The following is a 25,398-nucleotide window of genomic DNA, read 5'->3' as shown; positions in this document are numbered from 1 at the left end:
ATACACAGCGAGAGAGAGAACACCTCTAAAGAGAACACATTTGATCAGCAGAAAAAAATTATTTTGAAACGTTTATTGACTTCCAGCCCACAATTATAACATGGGTGGAGCAGACCTTTCATGTAAATTCCTTCTGCATAGCAATCATATCAGTGCCCTGAGACAATGGAGAGAGAACTGGCAAGCATACCGATTCAGGAGCTTTAACAAAGACTTTGCTTTTCCCCATCTGGTATTGATCTGGGTCCATGTTGACAGATCGGAGGAGATAGACCACTCCTTGCTTCTCATCTCCTCTCCAGGAAGGCCACGTCTCTTTAGTCAGGATGGCATACCTACAGTGATAAAGTGCATCAGCAACAGGCCATGGCTTTGTACAATTCCCCAATAAACTTTATATTCATGTTTTTTAACAGTTTGCATTCAAGCTAAAATAAGCAATCACATTTTTTTAAACATAAACAATAAAGGGATAAACAGTGTGAACACCTTTTCTTTCGCGGTCAACATGGGAACTTTTTCTATTTACCCAAAAACTCAATTGAGTTTTGAGACGGTGGATGGACATAAATTGCAAATGTTTATTAACCCTTTAGTGCCATCACACATGGCAATGTTAACAACTTCAGTTTACCAATTTTTATGGTAGCCAGAGGTAAATCTAGCACTAAATCATCATCTTCTAAATAAAATGACATGGAAGAAAAAGTGAGTTTATGCAATTAGGTAACTGATGCAGAAACCCAGGACCCAAAGAAAATCTCACTTTAATAATATCCCAGTTATGAGCGCTGTCATAGTAAATGATCTGAATTAGTCAAACATATTTCCACAAACAAACTCACAACACATTCTTTCCATTCACTCCTTTGCTAAAGCTACGCCTCATTGTATTAAAGCTGCGCCTCAATTCTTTGCAGTCTCTCCATTCTTCACCGGGCATTAGGTCAAAACCTTTAGCCATACCATCAACTCATCAACTCATACACAATGCCCTCATTCCACAAGCCAGGTCACTTCCACATCCAGCATTTTCACAAACATTCATTCACAAGCTCAACAGCTCACACCACTACACTAGTAACTCCGCACTCCGCAGCTTCTCTGAGTATAACTAGACTGATATTGCCTGTGATTTAGATTTATCATAAACTCAACGTCATTACTATTTGAGTCAGTGGATGTAGGTATTATCGTAAAGAATGTTGAGCCACATCCACATAGCACAGTCATTTTGGTTTCATCATTAGAATCATTCCAGCAAATAAAACCAAAAGAATTCACCAGAAGAATTATTCACCATGAATAAAGCAAATTATTCAAGTAACAAGCTTGTCCAAAGACGGGCTGAGGAATAAAAAAAACAAATATTCTATTGTAATGTGGATTAACTGAGAACTTTAACGCTTGACTGTGTGGCCACAATCACTTGTACAAAATGTAATCTGTGCATATATTGGTTTTTACACCACTCTCCTGGTTTACAACCATTTTAGAGATTTGAAAACAACAAAGTCTGTAGAAGCTGGAATCTTGAGCAAAAAATAAGCCATTGGAGAAACTCAGCAGGACAGGCAGCATCCGTGGAGGGAGGTGGAGAGACGTTCAGGTTGAGACCCTTTCCCAGATTGATGGAGTGGAGGGGAGATAGGGAGAGGAAAGAGGTGAAAGGAAGGGGTTGGGCAAGAACTAGCAAGTGACAGGTGGAGCCAGACAAGGAGGGGATGACTGGCAGATGAGTCAGGTTGGAGATCTTTAATCAGAGGGTGGTGAATCTGTGGAATTCTTTGCTACAAAGGCTGTGGAGGCCAAGCCAATGGACATTTTTAAGCCAGAGATAGATTCTTGATTAATATGGGTGTCAGAGGTTATGGGGAGAAGGCAGGAGAATGGGGTTAGGAGGGCGAGATACATCAGCCATGATTGAATGGCGGAGTAGCCTTGATGGGCTGAATGGCCTAATTCTGCTCCTATCACTTGTGAGATAGTATTCAAGGCCGGAGGTGCTGAGTGGAGGAGGTGAAAGGGTGCAAATGGTGCATCTGATAAGACAGGAAGGTGGGGAATAAAATAAAGAACCAGAGGAAGGGTGTGTGCATTGAAGGGAATAAGGAGATAGAGAAACTGAGGGACCTGGGGTAGGGAGGGGGAGCCCCTCCGCGTCAGACTACATGCTATTTCAGGTTCTGTTAGTCAAAAATTTGCATCTTTTGTTTACTTCTTCAAAATTCATTAGAACACAAGTTATAAATGAATAAAACTAGGCATTTGATTAAACTGCATACAAGGAAAAATGAAGTGTTAAATTAATTATCCTTGCTATGATATCTAAATCAAATGCAGCACATAATCCAGATAGGTAGAAATCTGAATCTAATACCTAATAAGCCAAATAATTTTCAATATTTTCTGATAAACATTGGTTGAGGCTCAAATTTAATAAAATGCAATTGTAATTTATAAGGCATCAGGTTTATCATCTTCTACAGTTAGGTGAGAGAATAGTATATTTAGAGATGACATCAATATCACCAGCCTGTTGATAAAAAAGAGCAATAAAAGCAAAGTTAATGGCAGAAGTCTTGTCTTCAGTTGCCTTTGATACCAAAATGGTATTTTGAGGGATTTTGCAAGAAATATAAGAACCACATGCCTATGTAATACTTCTTTTTGATTTATCAGCCTTTATAAACAAACATGTATCAGCAGTCTTTGCTTATGTCTTAAGGCAAACAGTTACATTTTAAAGATGTGCTTAGGAGAAGCAAAATGCATTAACAAAACACAATTTTCTGATGGCTGACTGCCATCTGAATTAAACAGCCTTGACAAACAACTGGAGCAAAATGGAACCACTCTGTGAAAAAGCACCAAATTGACATTACTGCTGTGGTTTCCACCCCAGTCGCAATGGCTGGGAGCAATTAACAATTACCGCAAGAAACCTGCAAAACACTGCATGAAGTACGTAGGATCAATGCTTAAACAGAGTTACATTATTTTATTTTTTTTAAATCAATCTCATTTGAAGTCAAGAAAAATGATGACTAACACAAGATGAAAATGTTTAATTCACTCGAAACTTAGAACCTAAATTTCACAGTACGTGGTTTCTCCTGAGATTAATATAAATGTACATGATCATACACACAACTACAGAAATAAATCAATGATATTGGACTTCATGATTAGTAACCAAATACCAGAAGAGCACAGTGTATTGGCTTAGGTGGAATGAATTAAAATCTAAAGAGAATCTTAGTTTTAGTGCAATGAGGCTGCATTGTTAGAGGTATCACTTTTTGTAGAGTTTTGGTTTAGTCTTAGAGATCCAGCGCAGAAACAGGCCCTTCAGCCCACCGAGACTGTGCCAACTAGCAATCCCGGCACACTAATGCTATCCAACACACACACAAGGGATACTTTACATCTTTGGAGTGTGTGAGGAAACCGAAGCACCTGGAGAAAGCCCACGCGGTCACAGGGAGAACGTACAAACTCCCTATAGACAGCACCCTATATCACGGTCGAACCAAGATCTCTGGTCTATAAGGCAGAAACTCCACCGCTGCACCTGGCCGATGCAGTCTAATGGCCGATGAATGTGAGGTTAACCACTTTGGTGGCAAGAACAGGAAGGCAGATTATTATCGGAATGGTGTCAAGTTAGGAAAAGGGGAAGTACAACGAGATCTGGGTGTCCTTATTCACCAGTCACTGAAAGTAAGCATGCAGGTACAGAAGGCAGTGAAGAAAGCTAATGGCATGTTGGCCTTCATAACAAGAGGAGTTGAGTATAGGAGCAAAGAGGTTCTTCTGCAGTTGTACAGGGCCCTAGTGAGACAACACCTGGAATATTATGTGCAGTTTTGGTCTCCAAATTTGAGGAAGGACATTCTTGCTATTGAAGGAGTGCAGCTTAGGTTCACGAGGTTAATTCCTGGGATGTCTGGACAGTCATATGTTGAAAGAATGGAGTGACTGGGCTTGTATACACTGGAATTTAGAAGGATGAGAGGGTATCTTATTGAAGCATATAAGATTATTAAGGGATTGGACACGCTAGAGGCAAGGAAACATGTTCCCGATGTTGGGAGAGTCCAGAACCAGGGGCCACCGTTTAAGAATAAGGGCTAGGCCATTTAGAACGGAGATGAGGAAAAGCTTTTTCACCCAGAGAGCTGTGAATCTGTGGAATTCTCTCCCTCAGAAGGAAGTGGAGGCCAATTCTCTGGATGCTTTCATGAGAGAGGTAGATAGAGCTCTTAAAGAGTCAAGGGATATGGGGAGAAGGCAGGAACGGGGTACTGATTGTGGATGATCAGCCATGATCACAGTGAATGGTGGTGCTGGCTCAAAGGGCCGAATGGCCTACTCCTGCACCTATTGTCTATTGTCTATACCCACACACATGTATACATACAAAAAAGTAATAATAATAACAATAATAGTCTATGTAGTTCAGAGTTAATTTGAGGTTGTAGTGTTTAGTAGCCAAAAGGCTGTTGGGAAGAATTAGAGAGAGAAGGGAGAAGGACTTTAAAATAATGCAGGCAGGTAAAAAACAAGAAGTAAAATTAATTCTCATACACGGCTTACCTGTGCAAGAACTTCTTAAAGACTCGTCTGTATGCGTAGCCTGCTCGTCGTACCCGGATGTTTTCTTTCAAACCCAGATATTCCACTTGGTGCTTAACTCTGAAAAGAAACAACCAACAATTAACTGGACAGCAGAATCAAGAGCAAATTATTTTGGCAAAATGAGACATAGTCGAAGTTCAAATGGAAATCAAATCTTCTATTGTTCGGTATTACTTATACTCTCTGGTTTACGAAATAGGCTACTAATGTAAACTCGCACTTACGTAAACAGTTCTGTACTCAGTCCCTAGTGTAACCAAGGCAGTTTGTAACTTCCACAACACTGTACGATCACTAAAACATTTACATCAGAAACAAGCCAGCAATGGCGGCGGTGCTTACCCAGAAGGCCGCGCACAGCAGAAAGTGCCCTGGATGCAGTTAGGCGCCGCTGAGACAGTTATTACTTTCAGCGAGTTATTTTGGATAAGAGATGGGGATAGCAAATCGGACTTATGTAAATTCTGATTTAAGTAAGGGTTCACGGAGTGCCTGTTCCCCTTTTTTGAGGGAAAATCTAAGTTTAATAGAACATCTCCTAAACAAATTCTGCAGTTGTGTTATGGGACATCAAGGAGAATTAAGGGAGTTAGGTGGGAGATTAAGAAACAGGACCTCCAGATTTGCAATCTCAGGATTACCATCAGAGCCACGAGCTAGTGAGATAAGAAATAGAAAGATATTGCAATTCAATAGGTGGCAAAGGAGCTTGTACAGGAGGGAATGCTTCAGACAAATGGATCAGAGCAGGTGCGGCCTATACAAGAGGGAGAGGAGAGGAACCATTATCCTCGCAGGGAGGTCACTAGTGCTACTTTAGTTCAGTTTAGCGATACACCGCGGAAACAGGCCCTTCGGCCCAAAGAGTCTGCGCCAACCAGCAATCCCTGCACACTAACAATAATGTACACACACTAGGGACAATTTAGAATTCTACCAAGCCTGCAAACCTGTAAGTCTTTGGAATGTGGGAGGAAACCGGAGATCACAGAAATAACACGGGTCACGGGGAGAACGTACTTTGTCCGGACAAGCACCCGTAGTCAGGATCGAGCCCGGGTCTCTGGCACTGTATTAGGCAGCAGCTATAGACTGCGTCACCGTGCTGCCCTGGAGGGTTTAAACAGGAGTGCAGGGAGGTGGGGGCGGGGAACCAGAGCAGTGGTTGTAGGTACTGATGGGACAGTTTAGGTTATAACAAGTATGTCTGAGAGGAAGGACAGGCAGGGATAGGTTAATGAGCATGGTGAGACTGATGGGCTGAAGTGTGTTTATTTCAATACAAGGAATGTTTATGGGTAAAGCACATGAACTTCAAGCCTGGATCTGAGCATGGAATTAAGATGTTGTGGCCATTACAGAGACTTAGTTGCGAGAGTGACAGGACCGGCAGCCCAACGTTCCACGGTTTTATTGTTTCAGATTTGAAGGCGAGGGTGGAGGAGTCACTTTATGCAAAAATGTCATAAATCATTGACTGTGTAGTTGGTTGCTTGGCTATCAATCCCCAGTTACCTGGATAGACACAAAATGCTGGAGTAACTCAGCGGGACAGGCAGCATCTCTGAAGAGAAGAAATGGGTGACGTTTCGGGTCGAGACCCTTCTACAGTTACCCGGGGCAGGTCATGCAGTCAAGCAAGGCAGAGAGACTATCTACACGGGCAGTTCTGCCCCTGGTGACTGCGGGCAGTGGCGGACTGGCCAGAGTGTCAGCTTGCCCGATGGCAAGTGGGCCCCTGATGAAGTGGGCCCCTTTGTCTCCTGGCAACCAATTTTTTTAGACCCAATCCGCCACTGACTGCGGGAATCATTCTGCCACCACCTGCCTCTGATCTCACCCAGCTTTTCTCAGTCACTGCTGCCAGTTGCACTGACTGAAAACAGCAGAAAATAGAGAAAAGCAGAAAATAGGTGCAGGAGTAGACCATTCGGCCCTTCGAGCCATTCAATATGATCATGGCTGATCATCCCAAATCAGTACCCCGTTCCTGCTTTCTCCCCATATCCCTTAACATCCTGTTAGCCCTGAGAGCTAAATCTAACGCTCTCTTGAAAACATCCAGTGAATCAGCCTCCACTGCCTTCTGTGGCAGAGAATTCCACGGATTCACAACTCACTGGGTGAAAAAAACTTTCCTCATCTCCGTCCTAAATGGCCTACCCCTTATACTTACACTATGATCCCTGGTTCTGGACTTCCCCAACATCGGGAAAAATTTTCCTTCATCTAGCCTGTCCAATCCCTTAAGAATTATGTTTCTAAAAGATCCTCTCTCATCCTTCTAAACTCTAGTGAATATAAGCTCAGGCACAGTGAGATTCTTTGCTCGCATGCACAATGTAGCAGCCACCGATGGTGCTGACAAGGTTACAAAGCTGTTACAGCTTCTTTTGTCCCCCGTCCCCCCCCCCCTCATGGTGGTCCTCCCACGCTGGGTCCTCCACGCTCTCATCGATCGCAGGTTGACTCGCGAGGCATCGCCGCCGCCGAGAGGCTTCACCACTGCCGAGGCCCCATCGTCGTGAGGCTTCACCGCTGTCGACGGCCCACTTCACCCCTCCATGGTGCTGTCCCAGGCCCCAGTCGCGGGCTCCGTTGGCCGCTTCGCTTGTCCCGGACTTCTACCCGCGAGGCCCTGGCCAGGCCTCGACCCGGGCTTCTACATGGCGATGCAGGGCCTCGATAAAGGCCTCAAGCCACGTTCCCAGGCCACAGCCACGGCCTGTCGGGAAGCCTTCTGGCCCAATGCATCAGCTGCATTTATGTCTGCAGAGACAAGCCTGGTTTGGAACAGGGTTTTGTACGTGGACATGAGATGGAGAGTCACCTCACTCGAGGCCACGCCACTCCTAATGGTTATCCAGAGGCATGTTAGAATATCTCTGGGTGCAAGTGCGGGTCAGGATCACCAGTGAAGCCACTGGCCCATGGGTTAACCTGCATTGCCTGAACCACAATGTGGAAGCTAGGACAAGGAATTGGGTCTCGTAAATCAAAACAATTCCGAGTTGTCACAACACAAAAGATGCAGAGAAGATACTGGTGACGCATTGGCTCAGCTGGTAGAGTTGCTGCCTCACAGCGGCCAGGGACCCGGGTTCGATCCCGACCTCGGCTGCTGTCTGTGTGGAGTTTGCATGTTCTCCCTGTGACCGCATGGGTTTCCATCCAGGTGCTCAGGTTTACTACCACATCCCAAAGATGTGCGGGTTTGTAGGTTCATTGGGCTTTAAATTTCCCCCTAGTGTGTGGGGAGTGGATGTGAAAGCATGATCATGAATAACTAGCGTGACCGGGTGGATGGTGGGCCGGAGAGCCTCTTTCAGAGCTGTTTGACTAAAACGAAATCTAAGGCAAGATAAAGTGAAGGGATGGCCAGGGAGACCACGCGGGGACTCTTTGGATGCTCTCACCTACTCTCTTCCCAGTCTCTGGGCTTCTTGGTTTCGTTGGGTTTGATGCAGCGGATATAGTGCGGGGTACACTTCATCAGCGTGCCCACCAGGTCATTGGCTTGTTTCTGGAAAAGGCAAAAGAAAACGACAGTGAGAATATGGTACACAACGTCACTGAGGGATCAGTGGGAAACGGTGCGTGAATGCGTCAGTACAGCTGGGGATACCAGTGTACTGGACCAACCAAGGCAATGTACATGTACAACGAGCTTGGTTCATGCTCGTGTTTCAAATACACATAACAAAGGTAACCCCTCATTCTCTGCCCCCTTCCTGTCAATTTCTGCTCGGGGAAGGATTTACAAATGTCTTCTAATTGATTGGTTTTGAAAGATACAGCACGGAAACAATCCATTCGTACCACTCAATCCACGTCTACCGTTGATCACCTGTTGACACAAAGTACTGGAGTAACTCAACGAGTCAGTCAACGTCTTTGGAGAGCGTGGATGGGTGATGTTTCGGGTCAGGGCTCCTTTTCAGACAAAATGATAGTTATATGGATGGGAAGGGGAGGGGTTATGGGGGGGGGGGGGGGAAGTTGGAAGCGAGGAGAGGCAGAACAGGCACGGCAGGTAATGGGTTGATACAGAGGGGGGAAACGATAGACAGATGGTAAACAAAGGCCAGAGATGAAGTAGGTTTGAAACAGAAGAATTTAAGCCTGAAACATCACCTATCCATGTTCTCCCGAGATGCTGCCTGACACTCTGAGTTACTCCAGCAGTTTGTGTCTTTTTAAAAAAATTGAAAACCAGCAGCAGTTCCTTGTATCCACATCGATCACCTGTTCACTAGTTCTACAAGAGCCGACTTTTGCATTCACTCCGTACACATTGGGGGCAAATTATAGGAGCCAATTAACCCGCAGATGTGTAAAAACATCTCCAATCATTCAGTTTCAATAATCGCGTGATTTGCCGATGTAGAATAGTTTTGTGCAGGGCCTAAACTGTCACCCAGAGGAGGAGCATACTGGTGTGAACATGTCTCGCAGAGCAAGTAACTAACGGTTGCCGCTGGGGACTGGCCTGTTGAAGGGTGAGCATTGTTTCAACAACACAGGGCATGTGAACCAGCTTAGACAGCTTACACAAGAGGTGCTGCTGCCACACTGCCACAACCAAAGATAATGACAGACGCAAGATATGTTACAAGATGTGTTTTTATCACTGTTGGCAGATCAATTTCCCTCCTGGGATAAATAAAGTTCTATCGTATCGTATCGTTAAAAAGCTGGAGTAACTCAGCGGGACAGGCAGCATCTCTGGATAGAAGGAATGGATGACATTTTCGGTCGAGACCCTTCTTCAGACCCAAATCGTCACCCGTTCCTTCTCTCCAGAGTTGCTGCCTGTCCCGCTGAGTTACTCCAGCTTTTTGTGTCTATCTTTGATTTAAACCAGCATCTGCAGTTCCTTCGCTCATAATGACAGACATCTCTGTCATGAATTTGGTGTTTTGAAGGTGCAAACATGCAATGGATTAGAAAACATAAAATTTTAGAAACTCCATTCAAAGATTTTACCTTCATTCAATGATTGAGGGATGCCCGCATTTAGTTTAGTTTAGTTTATTATTGTCACATGTACTGAGGTGCAGTGAAAGGTTTTTGTTTGTATGCTATCCAGTCAAAGGCTATACGTGATTACCATCCAAAGTTCACAGGTAAAGGATAAAGGGTACAACATTTAGTCCAAAGATATACAATGGAAGTCCGATTAAAGATAGTTTTACGGTCTCCAATGAGGGAGATGGGAGGTCAGTATCGCACTCTAGGTAATGAGAGGATGGTTCAGTTGCTTGATAACAGCTGTAAAGAAACTGTTCCTAAAACTGGAGATATGCTTTTTCAAACTTCCATTGACACTATTTTTTCATTTATTTATTGGTGTTACTGTGGTTTTCACTATTGGCATCACACAGCCCCTGGGCTATTTGTTCTCAGGCTCCCCTTCGCTGGGCTGCTATCTCATTTTCTTACGGAACCCATCTGAATGCATGAAGGCTACCGATCCTGTGGTACCTTTTCCTCTCTCGTTTCAGCCCCTCAATGAGAACCCAGGTCACCCTCAACCTAAGATGCCGCCCAGGAGGAGGGAAGGCTGAATATACCTTAATTTTGCTTCCAGCTGTGGTGGGGCGACCTTTCTTTTCTGCTTGTAGATTTTCATGGAAAAGCACACGGATGAAAGGGCTGTGAAGCAGCAAACAAATGACATTAGCATGCGAGCAAAGTCAACTCTCATACAGTCAGCCATGCACACTATGCTCAGCTTCACGTCCACTTACTGCTCGCTGCTCTGCATGAGTTCAATCAGGTCGTTGAAAAGAACGTCTCGGTTACGCTCACAGAATCCCTCCACATTATAGGACACCTGCAAAGGACGAGAAGTTTAAATGACTTGAACTCTACTTTCCCAATTCACACATCTTGCAATAATTTTCCTTTTTTTTAAAGTCTCTACTAAAGGTCACATAGTTATTGCCTGAGGAACTTATCCTGATCCACAAAATAAACCAGACATCTCTTTCCTCATACTCACTCTCTGGAAAAATGAATCTTACAGGTAAGTTTCCCATTATTTATGACTGTATGCAAAAGGAAACCATCTTATATTCCTTCCAAGCGAATAGAGAAACGATATAGTAAATAGTGGTGCAGACGGTAAAACAGCTGATTCACAGGTTTAAACCTAATCTCAGGTGCCTTCTATGTGGAGTTTGCATGTTCTCCTTGTGACTGTGTGGGTTTCCTCCGACGGCTCTGGTTTTCTTCCTCATTACAAATACATGTGGGTTGGTTGGTTAACTGGCCAGGGTAAATTGCCCCTATTGCACGGGGGGGGTGACAGAAACTGGGGAAAAGTTGAAGAGAATGTGGGGAGAATAAAATATGAAAAAATTATAGGATTGATATGGGATTAGTGTAAGTGGGTGGTTGATAGTGGAACAGACGTATTGGGCGAAGGGCCTTTCCTGGTGTTGTGTTATTTGTATGACTGAAAATTCCTGTCACTCCTTTTCTACAGAATTCAAATGCTCCAAACCATCTCTTAAACCTCCTGCGTTACTTGCTGGAAGATCTCACTGGGAAGCTGCAATGGAAGGGGGAGATATCTGGCATTGTAACAGTGGATCCAGCAAAGAAGTTAGCTCTGTCACTGAAACAGATGCCATGAAGTCCATATATAATCAGTGATAACAATGAATTAGTAGAGGTGTCTAATGTCCCTCATTGATTTTGGACAAGAGATGAGAAAGTGCCAACCTAGTCCAATTGCAGCAAAGCCCTTCTAACGCACTGATAGGATTTAAATGAAAATGTTCTTAAAAGCTTGAGGAGCTAATCTTGATGTAAGATAATGACAATCAGCTTTGGTTCCATTTGGTGCCGCCCTGATGGTGTGTTGGTCAGGCCAGACCTTCTGCTGCGCCTCTCAGCTGGCGAATACTACAGCTGGATAACATTACTAACTGATCCCAGAAACTCCTACGCAACCTCCTTCCTCGTGGTTCAAAGTGAACTTTGACGTAATCTGACAGAGGGCTGTCGAGGCAAAGTCAATGGATATTTTTAAAGCAGAGATAGATCGATTCTGAAGTAGTACGGAGTGTCAGGGGTTCTGGGAGTAAGGCAGGAGAATGGGGTTAGGAGGGAGATTGAATGGCGGAGAAGACTTGAAGGGCCGAATGGTCTAATTCTGCTCCTATCATTTATGACCTTATGATCTATCGTTGTGTTTGGTTACCTTGCCTGCGTAGTGATGAATGATGAAACCCTGGTTCCAGCTGTTGAAGTGCTCGTGTGTTCCAATCTGCATCTGCAATTTCTGCAGCAACGTCTGATCTGCTCCCTCCCCAGTTGCGTGCATTGTTGCACAGACATCATCCAGGATGCTCAAAATGCCCGGTGGGTTCTGTGAGAGAGTGCAGTGTTACACAGAGCAGAATTATGAGTAACATTCATGGCAAATAGATTCTTTGCATTTATTTCGCAAATAAAACTTACTGAACATTGTAGAAAGATCACATCGCTGAACTGGGGCAGAGGGCAGCACAGTGGCACAGCTGGTAGAGCTGCTGCCTCATAGTGCCAGGGATTCAGGTTCCATCTTGACCCTGGGTGCTGCATGTGTGGAGTTTGCAAGTTCTCACGGTGACCGTGTGGGTTTATTCGAGGGGGGCTCCGGTTTTCCCCTACATCCCAAAGACGTGCGGGTTTGTAGGTTAATTGGCCTCTGTAAATTGCCCCTAGTGTGGATGGAGGAGGTGTGAATTTGGGATAACTTGGAACTAGTGTGAACAGGCGATTGATAGCAGCATGGACAGTGGGCTGAAGGGCTAATTCCCATGCTGGATCTCTAAACTAAATTAAAGTAAACAAATTTCACAAAACTCTTTTGGAAATGTCAATAGGAAATCACCCAGGCATTCTGGTTTTAAAAATTAATCTCTCAGCATCTTATGTTTTAGTTGGTAAAGTTTCTCAATTCTTTTACCAAATAAAGCCTACATTTCCAATTTGTTTTTGATACGTTGCCAATCGTGAAGGTGCCTCAGCAATCTCTTGGATTTTTAACATCTTGTCCTGTGTATTTGGAAATATCGAGGCACACACTTTCTCTAGTCCAATGTTGGTCACCATGGGGCTTCAGTTCAACAGGATCCCTGATGTCCAGCAACAGCGATGTCATCAAGCTGCCTGAGCAGTCAATCACACTGAAGAATTCCCATGGACAACAAACCAGGATGGAAAAAGTACAATTTTGCACCTATATTTTAAACATGTTACAGTGCGTAGAGGAGGTAAAACTTGCATACATACAGAATATTACTGTAGATGCAGAGGTTTTTGAAAAACAAGTTCTTATTGCTCTGTCATTCAAGGGTAGAGAGTAGAGTTTACAACTAATAGGGCAGAAACAGAAAAATGTTTGCTAATATTACATTACGCCATCCAAGTGAAAACAGTGCCACAGTCGTGCACTAAACACAGGCATGCAATTCTCAAAGCTCCTGTCGTGATTGAGTGATCCTCTAACAGGATCAATGGAACTGGTGAATTAACCGATATTTACAGCCAAGGAAGAGGACCCAGATACATCAGATTTTCCATGTAAATCATGAATAAAAACAATTTTATGTGAATTCTAACACACTAGAAATCACTTCTTTTTGAGATCCTACTTATCATGAAATTGGATTGGAAACCTTTGGCTGTGATTCACCCGTGCTCAGCTGACATCATTGGCAAACGTGTGATGCTTAACTCCAGTTCATCAACAGAAATTTGTGCAATCGTGTGCAACCTACCACCTTGAATATTTGTTGCCAGTAAATTGGGTGGCGCAGCGGTTGAGTTGCTCCCTTACAGTGTCAGAGAACTGAGTTCGATCCTAACTACTGGTGCTGTACATTCTCCCCGTGATCTGCATGGGTTTTCTCCGGGTGCTCCGGTTTCTTCCCACACCCCAAGGACATACAGATTTATAGCTTGGTAAAATTGTGAATTTTCCCTAGTTTGTGTAGGATAGTGTTCGTGTGCTAGGATCGCTGGTCGGCACGGACTCGGTGGAGCGAAGGGCTTGTTTCCACGCTGTATCTCTCTAAACTAAACTAAACTAAGAAGCAAACACTGCAGCAAGAATATGTGAATTAAAGGATTGCCAACTGGAACATCAATTCATATTTATTTTGTATTTATCTCCGAGTTTTGAAAATCCTATTCAACAACATTGTTGGATTTCATTGTACCATAGACTCCAACCCTTAGAAGAAATTCTTTCTCACCCCAGACCTAAATGGATGCCCCCTATTCTGAGACTGTGACTTCGGGTTCAGAACTCTCCCGTAATCGGACACATTCCTCCTCCTTAACCTCTTTAAATCTTATCTGTTTCAATACAATCATTTCTCATTCTTTTATAGTCCAATGAGTGGAGTCCCAATCTGTTCTTACTGTATTGAGATTATAATAAAAATATACAATTCTATCTTTGCCGATGAACATTGGGAAATCCTGTGCATTATTCTTAGTACATGCAGCGAATCAGATCTGATACTTACAACTTTGTTCTCTATAAGATCGCAGACTATTTTATTATTGAAATAGTCAATTGCTGTCCATTTAATTCCTTCTTGAACGTATTCTTCCTGAAGGGGATAAATGCATAATAACCACTTAGCGACTGAACAAGACTTAATAAGGGTGTAAGTCCTGCCCTGCAGGACCATAAAGTAATAAACCAGGAGGATTGGGGTGAGGAGTGAGTTAATTTAAGGATTGGAAAGGAGTGAGGATTGATGCCCCCTCTCAGACATTCAAGGAAGTGAGAGAGACGGTAAGCTGGGTTGGTGATGGGGGGGGTGGGGGGGGGGTTGCAAAGAAAATCATTGGTCATCACATTGTTGGGAGAGATGGAGTTGGGGGGAAGAATTTCTAAGTTCATGTCATAGGAGCAGTATTATCGAATCTACTCCGCCATTCAATCATGGCTCACCTATCTTTTCCCATTCTCCTGCCTTCTCCCCCTAACCTTTGACATCCTTACTAATCAAGAATGTGATCCCCAATTATATTAATGGGAGACCTTTAAATAACCTTGAAGCAAGCCTCATGAGCGACTGACTTTTGTATAAGTGCACACTCCCATCAAAGTGGTGTTCAGTTGCATGCTACATGTTTGGGCGTCCTGTACAGTAACGCATAAGAAACAGAATGTAAGGAAATCACAGGCATCGTCTGACTCACAGGAAGTCTACAATTTCTCCATCACATTAAATGTTTCATTGAAATGAAATCACACAGTGTGTTGAGACGTGATGTTAGGTGATCTGGTTTCTAGGCTTCTCTATATTTAATTGAGTGGGTGTGACAGATTGGACACATCTCAGCTATATCCCTGGAGATGAACAAGCTGAAGTGTGATCTAACTGAGGTGTTTATATTCAACACTTGTTGCAAATACGACAAAAAAATATGTTTGTATTAAAGTGCTTTAATAAATCTAGTGGAAAGCACTGCAGATTTGAAACTCCAAGACATTTCCTGCTATGGTGATGGATGTGTGTGTAAACATTTATATGACATGACAGATCACATTTAAAAGAAATCAGTCAGCTTAGTAAATGTAATGTGAAAAATCTGCAGTCATATTAAGTTTTTGGCAGCTGTTGTTCCTCCACTTGTTTCCAGATTATTTTTCTTGTTGGAAAGACATCAGAATCAAGGTTTGATTTTTAGATAAAAATAGACGTAAAATGCTGGAGTAACTCATCGGGACAGGCGGCATCTCTGGAGACAAGGAATGAGTGACGTTTCAGGTAAAGACCTATTCTTTCTGTCCCTGGCCCAAAATCAGTTCCAAATAAAGTTTCTGGTTGGAGTTGAAATGATGGATGGTCAGTGGGTAGAGATGGAGAGATAAAATCATGCTGATTTTTCTTGCATAAAAAATAGGCACCAACAATCTCTAAACAGGGAGAGGAATTAATTTGAAAATTATCTCACGATTCTTTAAAGTTGGAAATAATTGATGTGCAGGTAGACAATAGACAACAGTTGCAGGAGTAGGCCATTTGGCCCTTTGAGCCAGCACCGTAATTAGGGTTTATGAATTAACTACCTGTGGGTAGTTACAGGCTGTAATACACACCCTTTGTTCAGGTGATGCTAATAAATAAATCAAACTTCATACACTTCCAGTCTCAGATTTCAATCACATTTCAACAATATCCCAAGTACAACAAACATGCCTATCAATGGTTAAACTCTTAAAATAAATATTATAATAATATTGTGATATGTAACTTTTGAGAATAATTATATTTAAAGTGCAACAGTAAATATCTTCTCACTTAGATTTGTGATGTTATAATAAAAATATAAATATATTGCACGTAGCTATGGGAATGTTTCAGGAAGTATTAATACATTATGGAAGCCTGATGTTGTAATTAATTCCTTCAAAATAATCAGTCTGTCCAAGACGATGCTACTTTGATACTTTAAATAAATTACAACAGTTGGACGTACCTGCTCAGCTTTCAACGTGAGCTCAATAAATATCTGCTGGAGCTTTTCATTCACAAAGTTGATGCAAAACTGCTCAAAGCCGTTTTTCTACAAATACATAGAGAGAGCAGATGTTGAAAACAGAGACAGCGGCTACACATAACAAGAGCTTTCGATTTACTATTAGTGATACTGATGGGACAAGCAGCACACACTTGGCTGACATTTCCTGCTATATAGCAATTCATCCATTTTGAGCAAACAGTTTAATTCCAGAGCTAAATTTGGGATACCAGAAAGATAGTGGTTGTTCATACACTAATTTCTATTCATTTGAATGTTTACAGGATGGATGTGTTGCTGGCAAGGCCGGCACATGTTGCCATTTCTGAACTGGCTGTGGAGGTGGGAATGAGCTACCGTCTATCCTTCAACTGCTGCTTTCAGTTGAGGAAACGCTATCTCGACCATTATTTGCTGCACACAATTCTCGCATTGGCACCGGAAAGAAATACAGACAAAGAAATAGCAATCGGGTACAACGCTCGCATCCTAGACATTCTTTGCATGCAAATAACTTAAGGGCCTGTCCCACTTTCACGAGTTATTCACAAATTTTCCCGAGTTTTCCCCCTGATTCAAACTCGCAGAATGTTCTTAACTAGTCCGTCAGGGGTCGTAGGAGTTCGTAGATATATCGTAGCGGCCCGTTATGCTAGCCGTAGGTACTCGTGGCATCAGGTAAGTCGGAACATATTTTCCAGCCCGATAAAAAATGTCCACGAGTAAAAAAATGGTCAGGATGAACGAAATTGCAACATTTTACTCATAAGGAGGGCATCGAAATAGTTGCGGGAATTCGTAGAAATACTCGTAGGAGTTCATAGGAGTTCGTGAACATAGTCGTGGAAGGTCGTAGGGGTTCGTAGATTACCACGATCTTGATTTTTTTGTTAGGTCCTTTAAACTCGGCAGAGGTTTTAAATTAAATCGTGAAAGTGGGACAGGCCCTTTACAAAGATCAGTCTGTGGCCTTAGAGGAAAGAGAATCTCTCCTGAAGGTCCAATGAGCAAAGGCATCATCTGAGGCCATGGTAGAAGTTGGGGCATCCTGCTGGGCACAGGCAAGTTGGGCCAATTTCCATGCTGTATGGCTGCTATCCTTGTATTGAAGTTACTTCCAGGGTTTTTGGTTAGAAAGCTCCAGATCGTTGCTTCAGTGACATGTTGCAGGCACGGGTGGAGGGAATGAATGTTTAGGGAGGTGGACAGAGTACTGTTTGACTCCTCTGTCCTGGATGCTATTGAACTATTTGAGTGTTGTTGAAGCTGCACTCATCCAGCCAGGTGCACTCCTGAGTGATGCCTTACAGGAGTAAAGAGCCAAATCTCTGATCTACAGTTGTGGCCAACGCGCTTGTGTGGCTGATATTGATCATTTCCTGTAACCCAAATATAGTTGACAATTGTGGATTCCATGACGGCAATGCCATTGAACGTCAAGTGAAGACAGACTCCCTATTGTGGTCACTGCCTTTCAATAATGCAGTGCAGATGTTACCTATTAACAATATCATAGTCTTAAAGAGAAGACATTGACATTTACAAAATCTGATGGCTGTCATTATTTCACATTATTTCACAAGCTGCATTGAAGCACTCTTATTATTGTCCAATGTTATTTGCTCCAGATCTATTTTAAATATTGTACCAATGTCAAATAGAGAACACGGAAGCAATTTGTAGAATGCAACCTAAAGCCATACCTGGAAAATCTCAAAGCCGTAGATGTCAAGAACACCGATGTTGAACTCATCGTGGTCCTTCTCCATCGCCTTGTTGATGGACTAGAAAGAAGAATAAAGCAACATGTTGTACATGACCAGTGCAAGGTTGTGCTGGCCTGGGTAGATTTCTGGTATGTAATATCTCATTCCAATGTGAAAAAAAAACAAAGTCCCCTCCCTAATATAGCAAAAGTTTATCAAATTGGTCAATATCAAACTTGGACTGTAACAAAAGTTTTTAAAGAATCTCATCACTAGAAGCCATTAAAATGTAAATAAGTAAGTGATATCCTTTACAATTTTCTTAATTGATGAGAATATTCTTGTTTTAAAATGGTTAATGTAGCACAGTCATGGGGAGAACATTGAAACTGCACACACACGCACCGAAGGTTAGCTGGGAGAAGGGGCAGTATTTGGCAAGACACAGAGCTAGGGTGGACAACAACTGGTCTCCGCACCCTGAATGTTGGCTTCTTCCTTCATGAGCACGGATATTGTGTTCCACTGTCAACCAGAGATCAGCTAATCCCATACACTGGTGCCTGGAATGTAAACGGAAAACCGCTCTCTTCCGTGATCTACAGAGCACTTACTCACTGACCTTTCAAGGATTTTCAAATTACATTTACAAATGGGTAAATGGTCATTCTTAGCCATAATGTTATCATCTCCTGATTTAGTCAGAACATGATAACATTATGGCCTTGAGTGTCCATTATGTTTCGATCATAATCTAATCATAATGGTCACATTGATTAGAGATTAGATCCAAGTGCTTTCAGTAGAGGAGGCATTATTTCAACCATTTGCTGCACAAAATTCCCACATAAGCACCAGAGAGGAATACTGAGGTCAGAAACCTTCAATGGCTCAAAATAGCCTACAGGCGTTTGTGGTAGGCTTACAAAAGAAAATCCGCTTAGATGAGAAACTAGTGTGACCCTTGCTTTCCCTCTCTCTCCGTCCCTCCCCCATCCTAGTTCTCTGACTAGTTCTACGGTCCTCCTGAAAAAATATTACTGATTGTATGTTGCGATGTCACCTTCCCCTCAGCTAACAATAAACCGTTCTACATTTCCTTATCACCATCTGCTTTGATCTATCGTTTTCACCCCTTACCCATCTATATCTCTGGACTGACTCTCAGTCTGAAGAAGGGTCTCGACCCGAAACATCACCCATTCCTTCTCTCAAGAGATGCTGCCTGACCCACTGAGTTACTCCGGCATTTTGTGTCTATATTTGATGCTTTAACACCCGGTGCAGAGATGCACAGTTAGGCGATAAAATTAATGAGCTGTGTGCAGGGCTCCATGTTGAATGGTTTCACCTTATCTCTGTTTAAAAAGTGAAGCCCTCCATTTCTAAGGGTTCCCTTCACTCAAATGAGGTGTGCTAAACCTCCCACATAAACCCATACTAAGAGTTAGAGAGTGAAACTCATTCTCAAGCAAATGAGTTTATAGGAAGATAAAAGGAATTGCAGATGCTGGTTTATACAAAAAAAAAGAACACAAAGTGCTGGAGTAACTCAGCAGGTCAGGCAGCATCTTTGGAGAACATAGATAGGTGACCCTTCTTCTGACTGACTGTGGTGTAGGGGACGGGGGAGAGACAGTTGGAAGAGAGGTGGGAGCAGGTCAAAGTCTGGCGAGTGATAGGCGGATACGGAATTTGTTTGGCACATCTTTAAGTATTACCCTATTTGTTTTAAACAACTGTAATGCTCCCAAACCACTGGATAACTGATCAACTTAAAAACTTGACAACATTACTCATACAATCAAATGGGTAATATTACAGCCAGAGACAGGTGAATTTATAACGGGAAACAAGGAAATGGCAGACCAGTTAAACAAGTACTTTGGTTCTGTCTTCACTAAGAAAAATGTTCCCAATGTTGGGGGAGTCCAGAACCAGGGGGGTCACAGTTTAAGAATAAGGGGTAGGCCATTTGGGTCTGAGATGGGGAAAAAGTTTTTCACCCAGAGAGTTGTGAATTTGTGGAATTCTCTGCCACAGAAGACAGTGGAGGCCAATTCACTGGATGTTTTCAAAGAGAGTGTTAGATTTAGCTCTTAGGGCTAAAGGAATCAAGGGATATGGAGAAAAAGCAGGAACGGGGTACTGGCTTTGGATGATCAGCCATAATCATATTGAATGGTGGTGTTGGCTCGGAGGGCTGAATGGCCTACTCCTGCACCTATTTTTTATGTTTCAACGTTTTAACTGCAGATGCCCTGCTGTTCCATTGTGTGCAGCAGGATACACTTTGCTTTTTTTTTAATTTGTGGGTCAATGGGGAACTTAGTGCGTGGATCATTTAATGAAAGGGGCTCTGTTTGTGTTAAACCATAGTCGGACAAGGTCACCATTGTGACAGCAACAATGAAGCACATGTGGTGACAGAACATCTGCAATCACTGGCAGGTGCAACCAATAATATAAAGCTCTCCAATCAGTCCACGGGAATCAGTCAAAGAGAATAGCCAGAGGCAGGGTTGAGGGTGGGAGAGTGCTCTTTGTTGAATGTCTGCAGACTAACTATATTCACATCTGTTAGTAGCCTTTTGAAAGGATACTGCGCCATTATGTTTGCTGATTAATGGTGAAGCATCACTTCAAATGACCCCTTTGCCTCCACTGCCTCTCTAACTGGGGCTGCCCAAATTGCCCAAAGCAATTCCATTCATTTAATATGTCCACCTAGGACACATGACACTGGCTGACCACCAATGGTACTTACGTCGACCAAATAGTCAAAGATGCGTGAATGAAGAGCTTTGGAGAGGGCGTCCCTGGTATAGCAGGCTTGATCCACGTTTAACGTCACATTAATGGTTTCCGATTGTCCTCCCCACTTGCCGTCCATTTTCCTGCTGGTCAACTTTTCCTTCAGTCGTTCCTGGTTAATTCCAAGTAGGAATGCAGGGAAGGCCAGGACTGTCAACGGAACGGAGGAGTTATTCATTCCGTCAGCAAAGCGACTTTACTCAGTTAATGCACACGGGAAGCTTAATTTCAGGACAACTCGCTCTTTAATAGACTAATGCACCAGAGTTCAGCATATGTTCGATAAAATGAAAAATTAATTTTACAATTTCATGCAGAGTTTTCATGTTGCTTTATTTAATGACCATAATTATGTTGCAAGACAGATAATTTTACATAAAAATACAGGGCTTTGATTTATAATTATATTGTTTTAGCAAGGTCTCTTGAGATAATATTTAAGATGAGAGTTCTGCCGCAAGGATTAGAATAGAAAATCTATTCTAATTCCTTCAAGTCCAAAGCCGGAATTCTATTCCTTCAGAACTCCTAACTTTTGCATGTGGAGAAACTTAAAAGCAAGCATCGGATTTTCTTCTCCCATCACACCATGCGCGCTGCCCTAACCACACTACTTTGTTATTTTAAAGGGAGCAATTAACAATAAGCTCATTAAATGCAACACAGGAACTCGATTTGGAGTGTTCCCATTAAATACTATTGTATGAAATTGAATGTAGAAGTGTGTCGAGGGGTCTATCCTGATGTTCTGTATTAAAGAAAACATTTTCTATGAACAGCAAGAGAAAGAATTTCCGTTAAAGTAACATATCTCATCACTTTATAAGGCTTTGAAATGTATTGAAGCCAATTTTTGAATGACCACAAGGGCAACACAGGAAACACAGCAGCCAATTCACACACAACAAGCTCCCAGAATGCACCAATGTAATAATGGACAGATAATCTGCCACAGTGATAGCAGCTGAGGGTAAAAACACTGGCCAGAACATAGACCAGTACAGCACAGGAACAGGTCTTTCAGCCCATCGTGTCCCTGCCAAACATGAGGCCAAGTTACATTGATTTCCTTTGCCTGCATGTGATCCATTTCCCTCCATATCCATGTGCCTAAGTGAAAGCCTTTTTGTTCTAGGTTGTATGTTCTAAGGATGGTCTGGGCACCTATCACTCTCTGTGCAAAATAAACGTTTCCTCTCTTACCTAAAGCTTTGCGTTTTAGTCTGACATTTCTGCCCTGGGCAAAATGTCCTGGCAATGTCCTCTCTGTACACTATCCAGTTTAATGGTATCTTTCCTATAGTAGGGTGTCTAAAACTGAACACAATACTCCAATGGCGGCCTCAATAATGTTGAGTACAATGGTCACAGTTACCTTGACTAAACTTGCTCCAACTCGCTCCCCTCCCCCATCTCTTATAAGGGCTCCATTTTCTCACTTCCTCTGTTTCCACATTTGCTCTGATGACAAGAGTTTCCACGTAAGTGTCTCAGAAATGTATTATTTCTTCCTGACCTGTTTCTTCCGCTTGGCTGCATCTCACCTACCCCTGGACAGAACAGGAAACAGAAGGTTCACCTTCCATTCCACCAGCTCTGCCCCTTGTTCTACCCACCCTTCCACTCCACTTTCTGCAACCTGTACTAATTAGTTTTATCTCTTTCCCATTTCTGATAAAAGTCCTTTGAATGGAAACATTAACTCTGGTTCTTTTTCCCACAGATGCTGCTTGACCAGCTAAATATGCCAAACAATGTGTGGTCTTGCCAAATGCATAATGTGCCATTGCTATAGCCTCTGTATCCTTCCAAAAGGATGAAACCCATAATTGCCAACTGGGTTCTTGTGCCGATTCACATCACTACTTGTTCCAGGATACATTCAAAATGAAATACTTACATTCTTCGCTTTCCACGGCTGCATAATTGCCAACCTCTTTAAAGGTAATATTTCCCAAGTGAAGCACACCGGCTACTATTTGGAGAACCATGGACTGCTCTTCAGTGAAGATTCCTATCACATTCATAGCATGCTGCAAGCAAATAATTATTAAATTAACTGATCTGCATATTTGCAGAAGATTCTGCTATCGTGCTTTCTAATCCCGCATAAGGCAGTTGATGCACTGAAATGTTGAACACTTTTGGTATTTATTGCTAACTCAAATAAAATGGATTAATTTAGAAAAATGTAACTGCAATGCCGATCGCTCGATGCACAGACAAACTCATATTTTGCTGATGTGAAGCTGTAAAATAATGTATTAATTTTATGCACTCAACAATGTACTCAATAACACACCATGGCGGCACAGTGACACAATAAAATTCACTTATTTTTTAGATCTATTTATCATGAAATGGACTGGACTTTGATTCACCCTAGCTCAACTGACATCATTAGCACACATGTGATGCTTAACTCCAGTTCATCAATGGACATTGCTGCCTTAGTATGCAACCTACCACCTTGAATATTTGTTCCCAGTAAATGGGGCGGCATGGTGACACAGCGGTAGAGTTGCTGCCTTACAGCACCGGAGACCCAGGTCCTGACTACAGGGGCTGTCTGTACGGAGTTTGTATGTTCTCCCCGTAACCTGTGTAGGTTTTCTCCGGCTGCTCCGGTTTCCTCCCACACTCCAAAGACTGACAAGTTTGTAGGTTAATTGGTTTGGTATAACTGTAAATCGTCCCTAATGAGTCAGATAGTGTCAGCATGCGGGGATCGCTGGTCGGCACGGATTTGGTGGGCCGAAGAGGCTGTTTCCGTGCTGTATCTGTAAACTAAACTAAACCAGACGAAAATAAATTTATTGACCAATCCGTCAAGTAAAAATGCTGTGCAAACTATAATGGCAATAATATAAAGAAATCTTGAAGGAAGCTACAATCTGCCTGGTCTACTGAGCGCAACAAGGCTGAGCCTGTGGGATGCAGTGAATACAGACCCGAAGACTACTCAGTGAATGACAAGAGTTAAAAATAAAATCTCACCAGGGTTTCTTGAAAATCCTTCCGATCGTTAATGTCTTCCACTTTGTAGGAGTCAGATTGGTTGAGGTAAAAATAGTATTCAAGATTAGTGATTCCCAAATTGGACTTTTGGTCTGCAGATGCACCCTCAATAAGCTTGAAGAAAGATGAACAGCAGACTCCAGGTCAACCAGGTCAACAAATGTACAGAAGAGGCTTCGTTTTAACAAATCAACTGTTGCAATGCGATTAAGGATTAAATACTAAAGTGAAACAAGTGTAATTTGGAAGAGCATAAACCAATCGTCTAATCAGGTATGTGATCTAAAGTTGATTTGTAGTCACATCATCGATCCACACCAGGGATCGCTTGGGACAGTTGATGGGAAATTGTGAAATAAGGCAATTTGTAGAGTTTGATGGAAAGAAGAAAAATAATGGTGGCAATTGTAAATAAAATTTGAAACCGTTGGAAACACACAGTGGACCACTTGGCATCTCAAAAAACATTGTGTCTTTGGCAAAAAATGTACCTATAAAAAAATCAAACAATTGATCGATGGAGTTCTCAGGCAACTCCAACATCTTAATTCCCAGATGCTAGTTCCAGGGATTTAAAATAGCCCAACAGTGTCCAGAAAACACAGAAAGACTATGGTGCGTGAGGGTTTCTTGCCAGAAGTATCAAAAATGTAAATGTGAGAAAATGTGACATGCAAAATGTTAACCGAAGTTGCAGAGAGACCTGATAGAAGTATATAAGATGATGAAATGCATAGATAAGGTAGACACAGTCAGAATCTTTTACCCAGGATGGAAACATTTAATATTAGATGGCATAGGTTTAAGGTGAGAGGGGACAAAGTTTAAAGGAGATGTGCAGGACAAGTCTTTTTACACTGAGTGGTGAGCGCTTGGAACACACTGCCAAGGCTGATGGTTGAAGCAGATATGTTAGTGGCGTGTAAAAGGCTTTTGGATTGAGTCAAAAAAGGATAGAGATGTGGATATGCAGGGAATGGAGGTATATGGGTTATGTGCAGGTAGATATATGTGTAGTGTTTTGGGCATCATGTTTGGCACAAACATTGTGAGTCTAAGGGCATGTTCTTGTGCTATCCTCGTCTATGTACAATGTGCAATGATTTATTAGGGTCCATGTAGTGAGAGGCGTATGTGGGTAAAAATGTTGGGAAAGGCATTGGTGCTCCAGCATGCCGACAGAATGAAGCTGTCAGCACTAACCCTCCTCCAACATCCCGTAGTTTCAGCCAGTGACGTGAAGAGGAAGCAAAAGCTTTATTACTAACCTGGTAAAAAATGTGGAAGCTGCGTTCTCCGAGGTTTCGTGCAACAACCCTGGATTTTTCCAGGAGGAAATTGGAGATTTTCCCACCATCTGGCTCCCCACCTGGACTAAACTGGATTTCAAAGTATTTCCCCTGCATAGATCAGTCATAGACTTTAATAACATGGAAAGCCACCAAACAAATCAGCAACCGTGGATTACACAGCAAAAAAAAAAAGCGCGTTCAGGACCACAGAACTCATTGCTGTCGTTTTATATTATTATATGGTTATGCCACTTGCGTTTGAGTAACAACCATCACATACATTTGAAACCTCTTATTGGCAGTGCCCAATATAGGAACTCAAATATAAATAGCTCACTTGAGATTCCCTAGTTGGATCCCTTTCCTGGATTCTCTCCCAATTCATCTTC

The 25,398-nt window shown here is 42.6% G+C and overlaps 1 protein-coding gene across 2 annotated transcripts in view; it reads right to left on the bottom strand.

Annotated features, from left to right (window-relative positions):
• The window catches only part of myo1ea (myosin IEa), a 101,444-nt gene that overhangs the window by 20,185 nt on the left and 55,861 nt on the right, over positions 1-25,398 (bottom strand). For both annotated transcript variants that reach the window (XM_055661206.1, XM_055661205.1), the window contains exons 7-19: positions 24,986-25,117; positions 23,697-23,831; positions 22,600-22,732; positions 20,653-20,849; positions 17,883-17,963; positions 16,138-16,224; positions 14,169-14,255; positions 11,852-12,019; positions 10,392-10,477; positions 10,215-10,296; positions 8,058-8,164; positions 4,600-4,698; positions 191-335 (exon numbers count right to left, since the gene is read on the bottom strand). In XM_055661206.1, coding sequence (XP_055517181.1) covers positions 191-335; positions 4,600-4,698; positions 8,058-8,164; positions 10,215-10,296; positions 10,392-10,477; positions 11,852-12,019; positions 14,169-14,255; positions 16,138-16,224; positions 17,883-17,963; positions 20,653-20,849; positions 22,600-22,732; positions 23,697-23,831; positions 24,986-25,117 — 1,539 coding nt within the window. The remainder of the gene's footprint in view (positions 1-190; positions 336-4,599; positions 4,699-8,057; positions 8,165-10,214; positions 10,297-10,391; positions 10,478-11,851; positions 12,020-14,168; positions 14,256-16,137; positions 16,225-17,882; positions 17,964-20,652; positions 20,850-22,599; positions 22,733-23,696; positions 23,832-24,985; positions 25,118-25,398) is intronic.

Source organism: Leucoraja erinacea, chromosome 33 (assembly GCF_028641065.1).
Source record: "Leucoraja erinacea ecotype New England chromosome 33, Leri_hhj_1, whole genome shotgun sequence".
NCBI lineage: Eukaryota > Metazoa > Chordata > Chondrichthyes > Rajiformes > Rajidae > Leucoraja > Leucoraja erinaceus.
The sequence above is the reverse complement of the archived record's forward strand: the minus strand, read 5'-3'. Positions and strand labels throughout refer to the sequence as shown.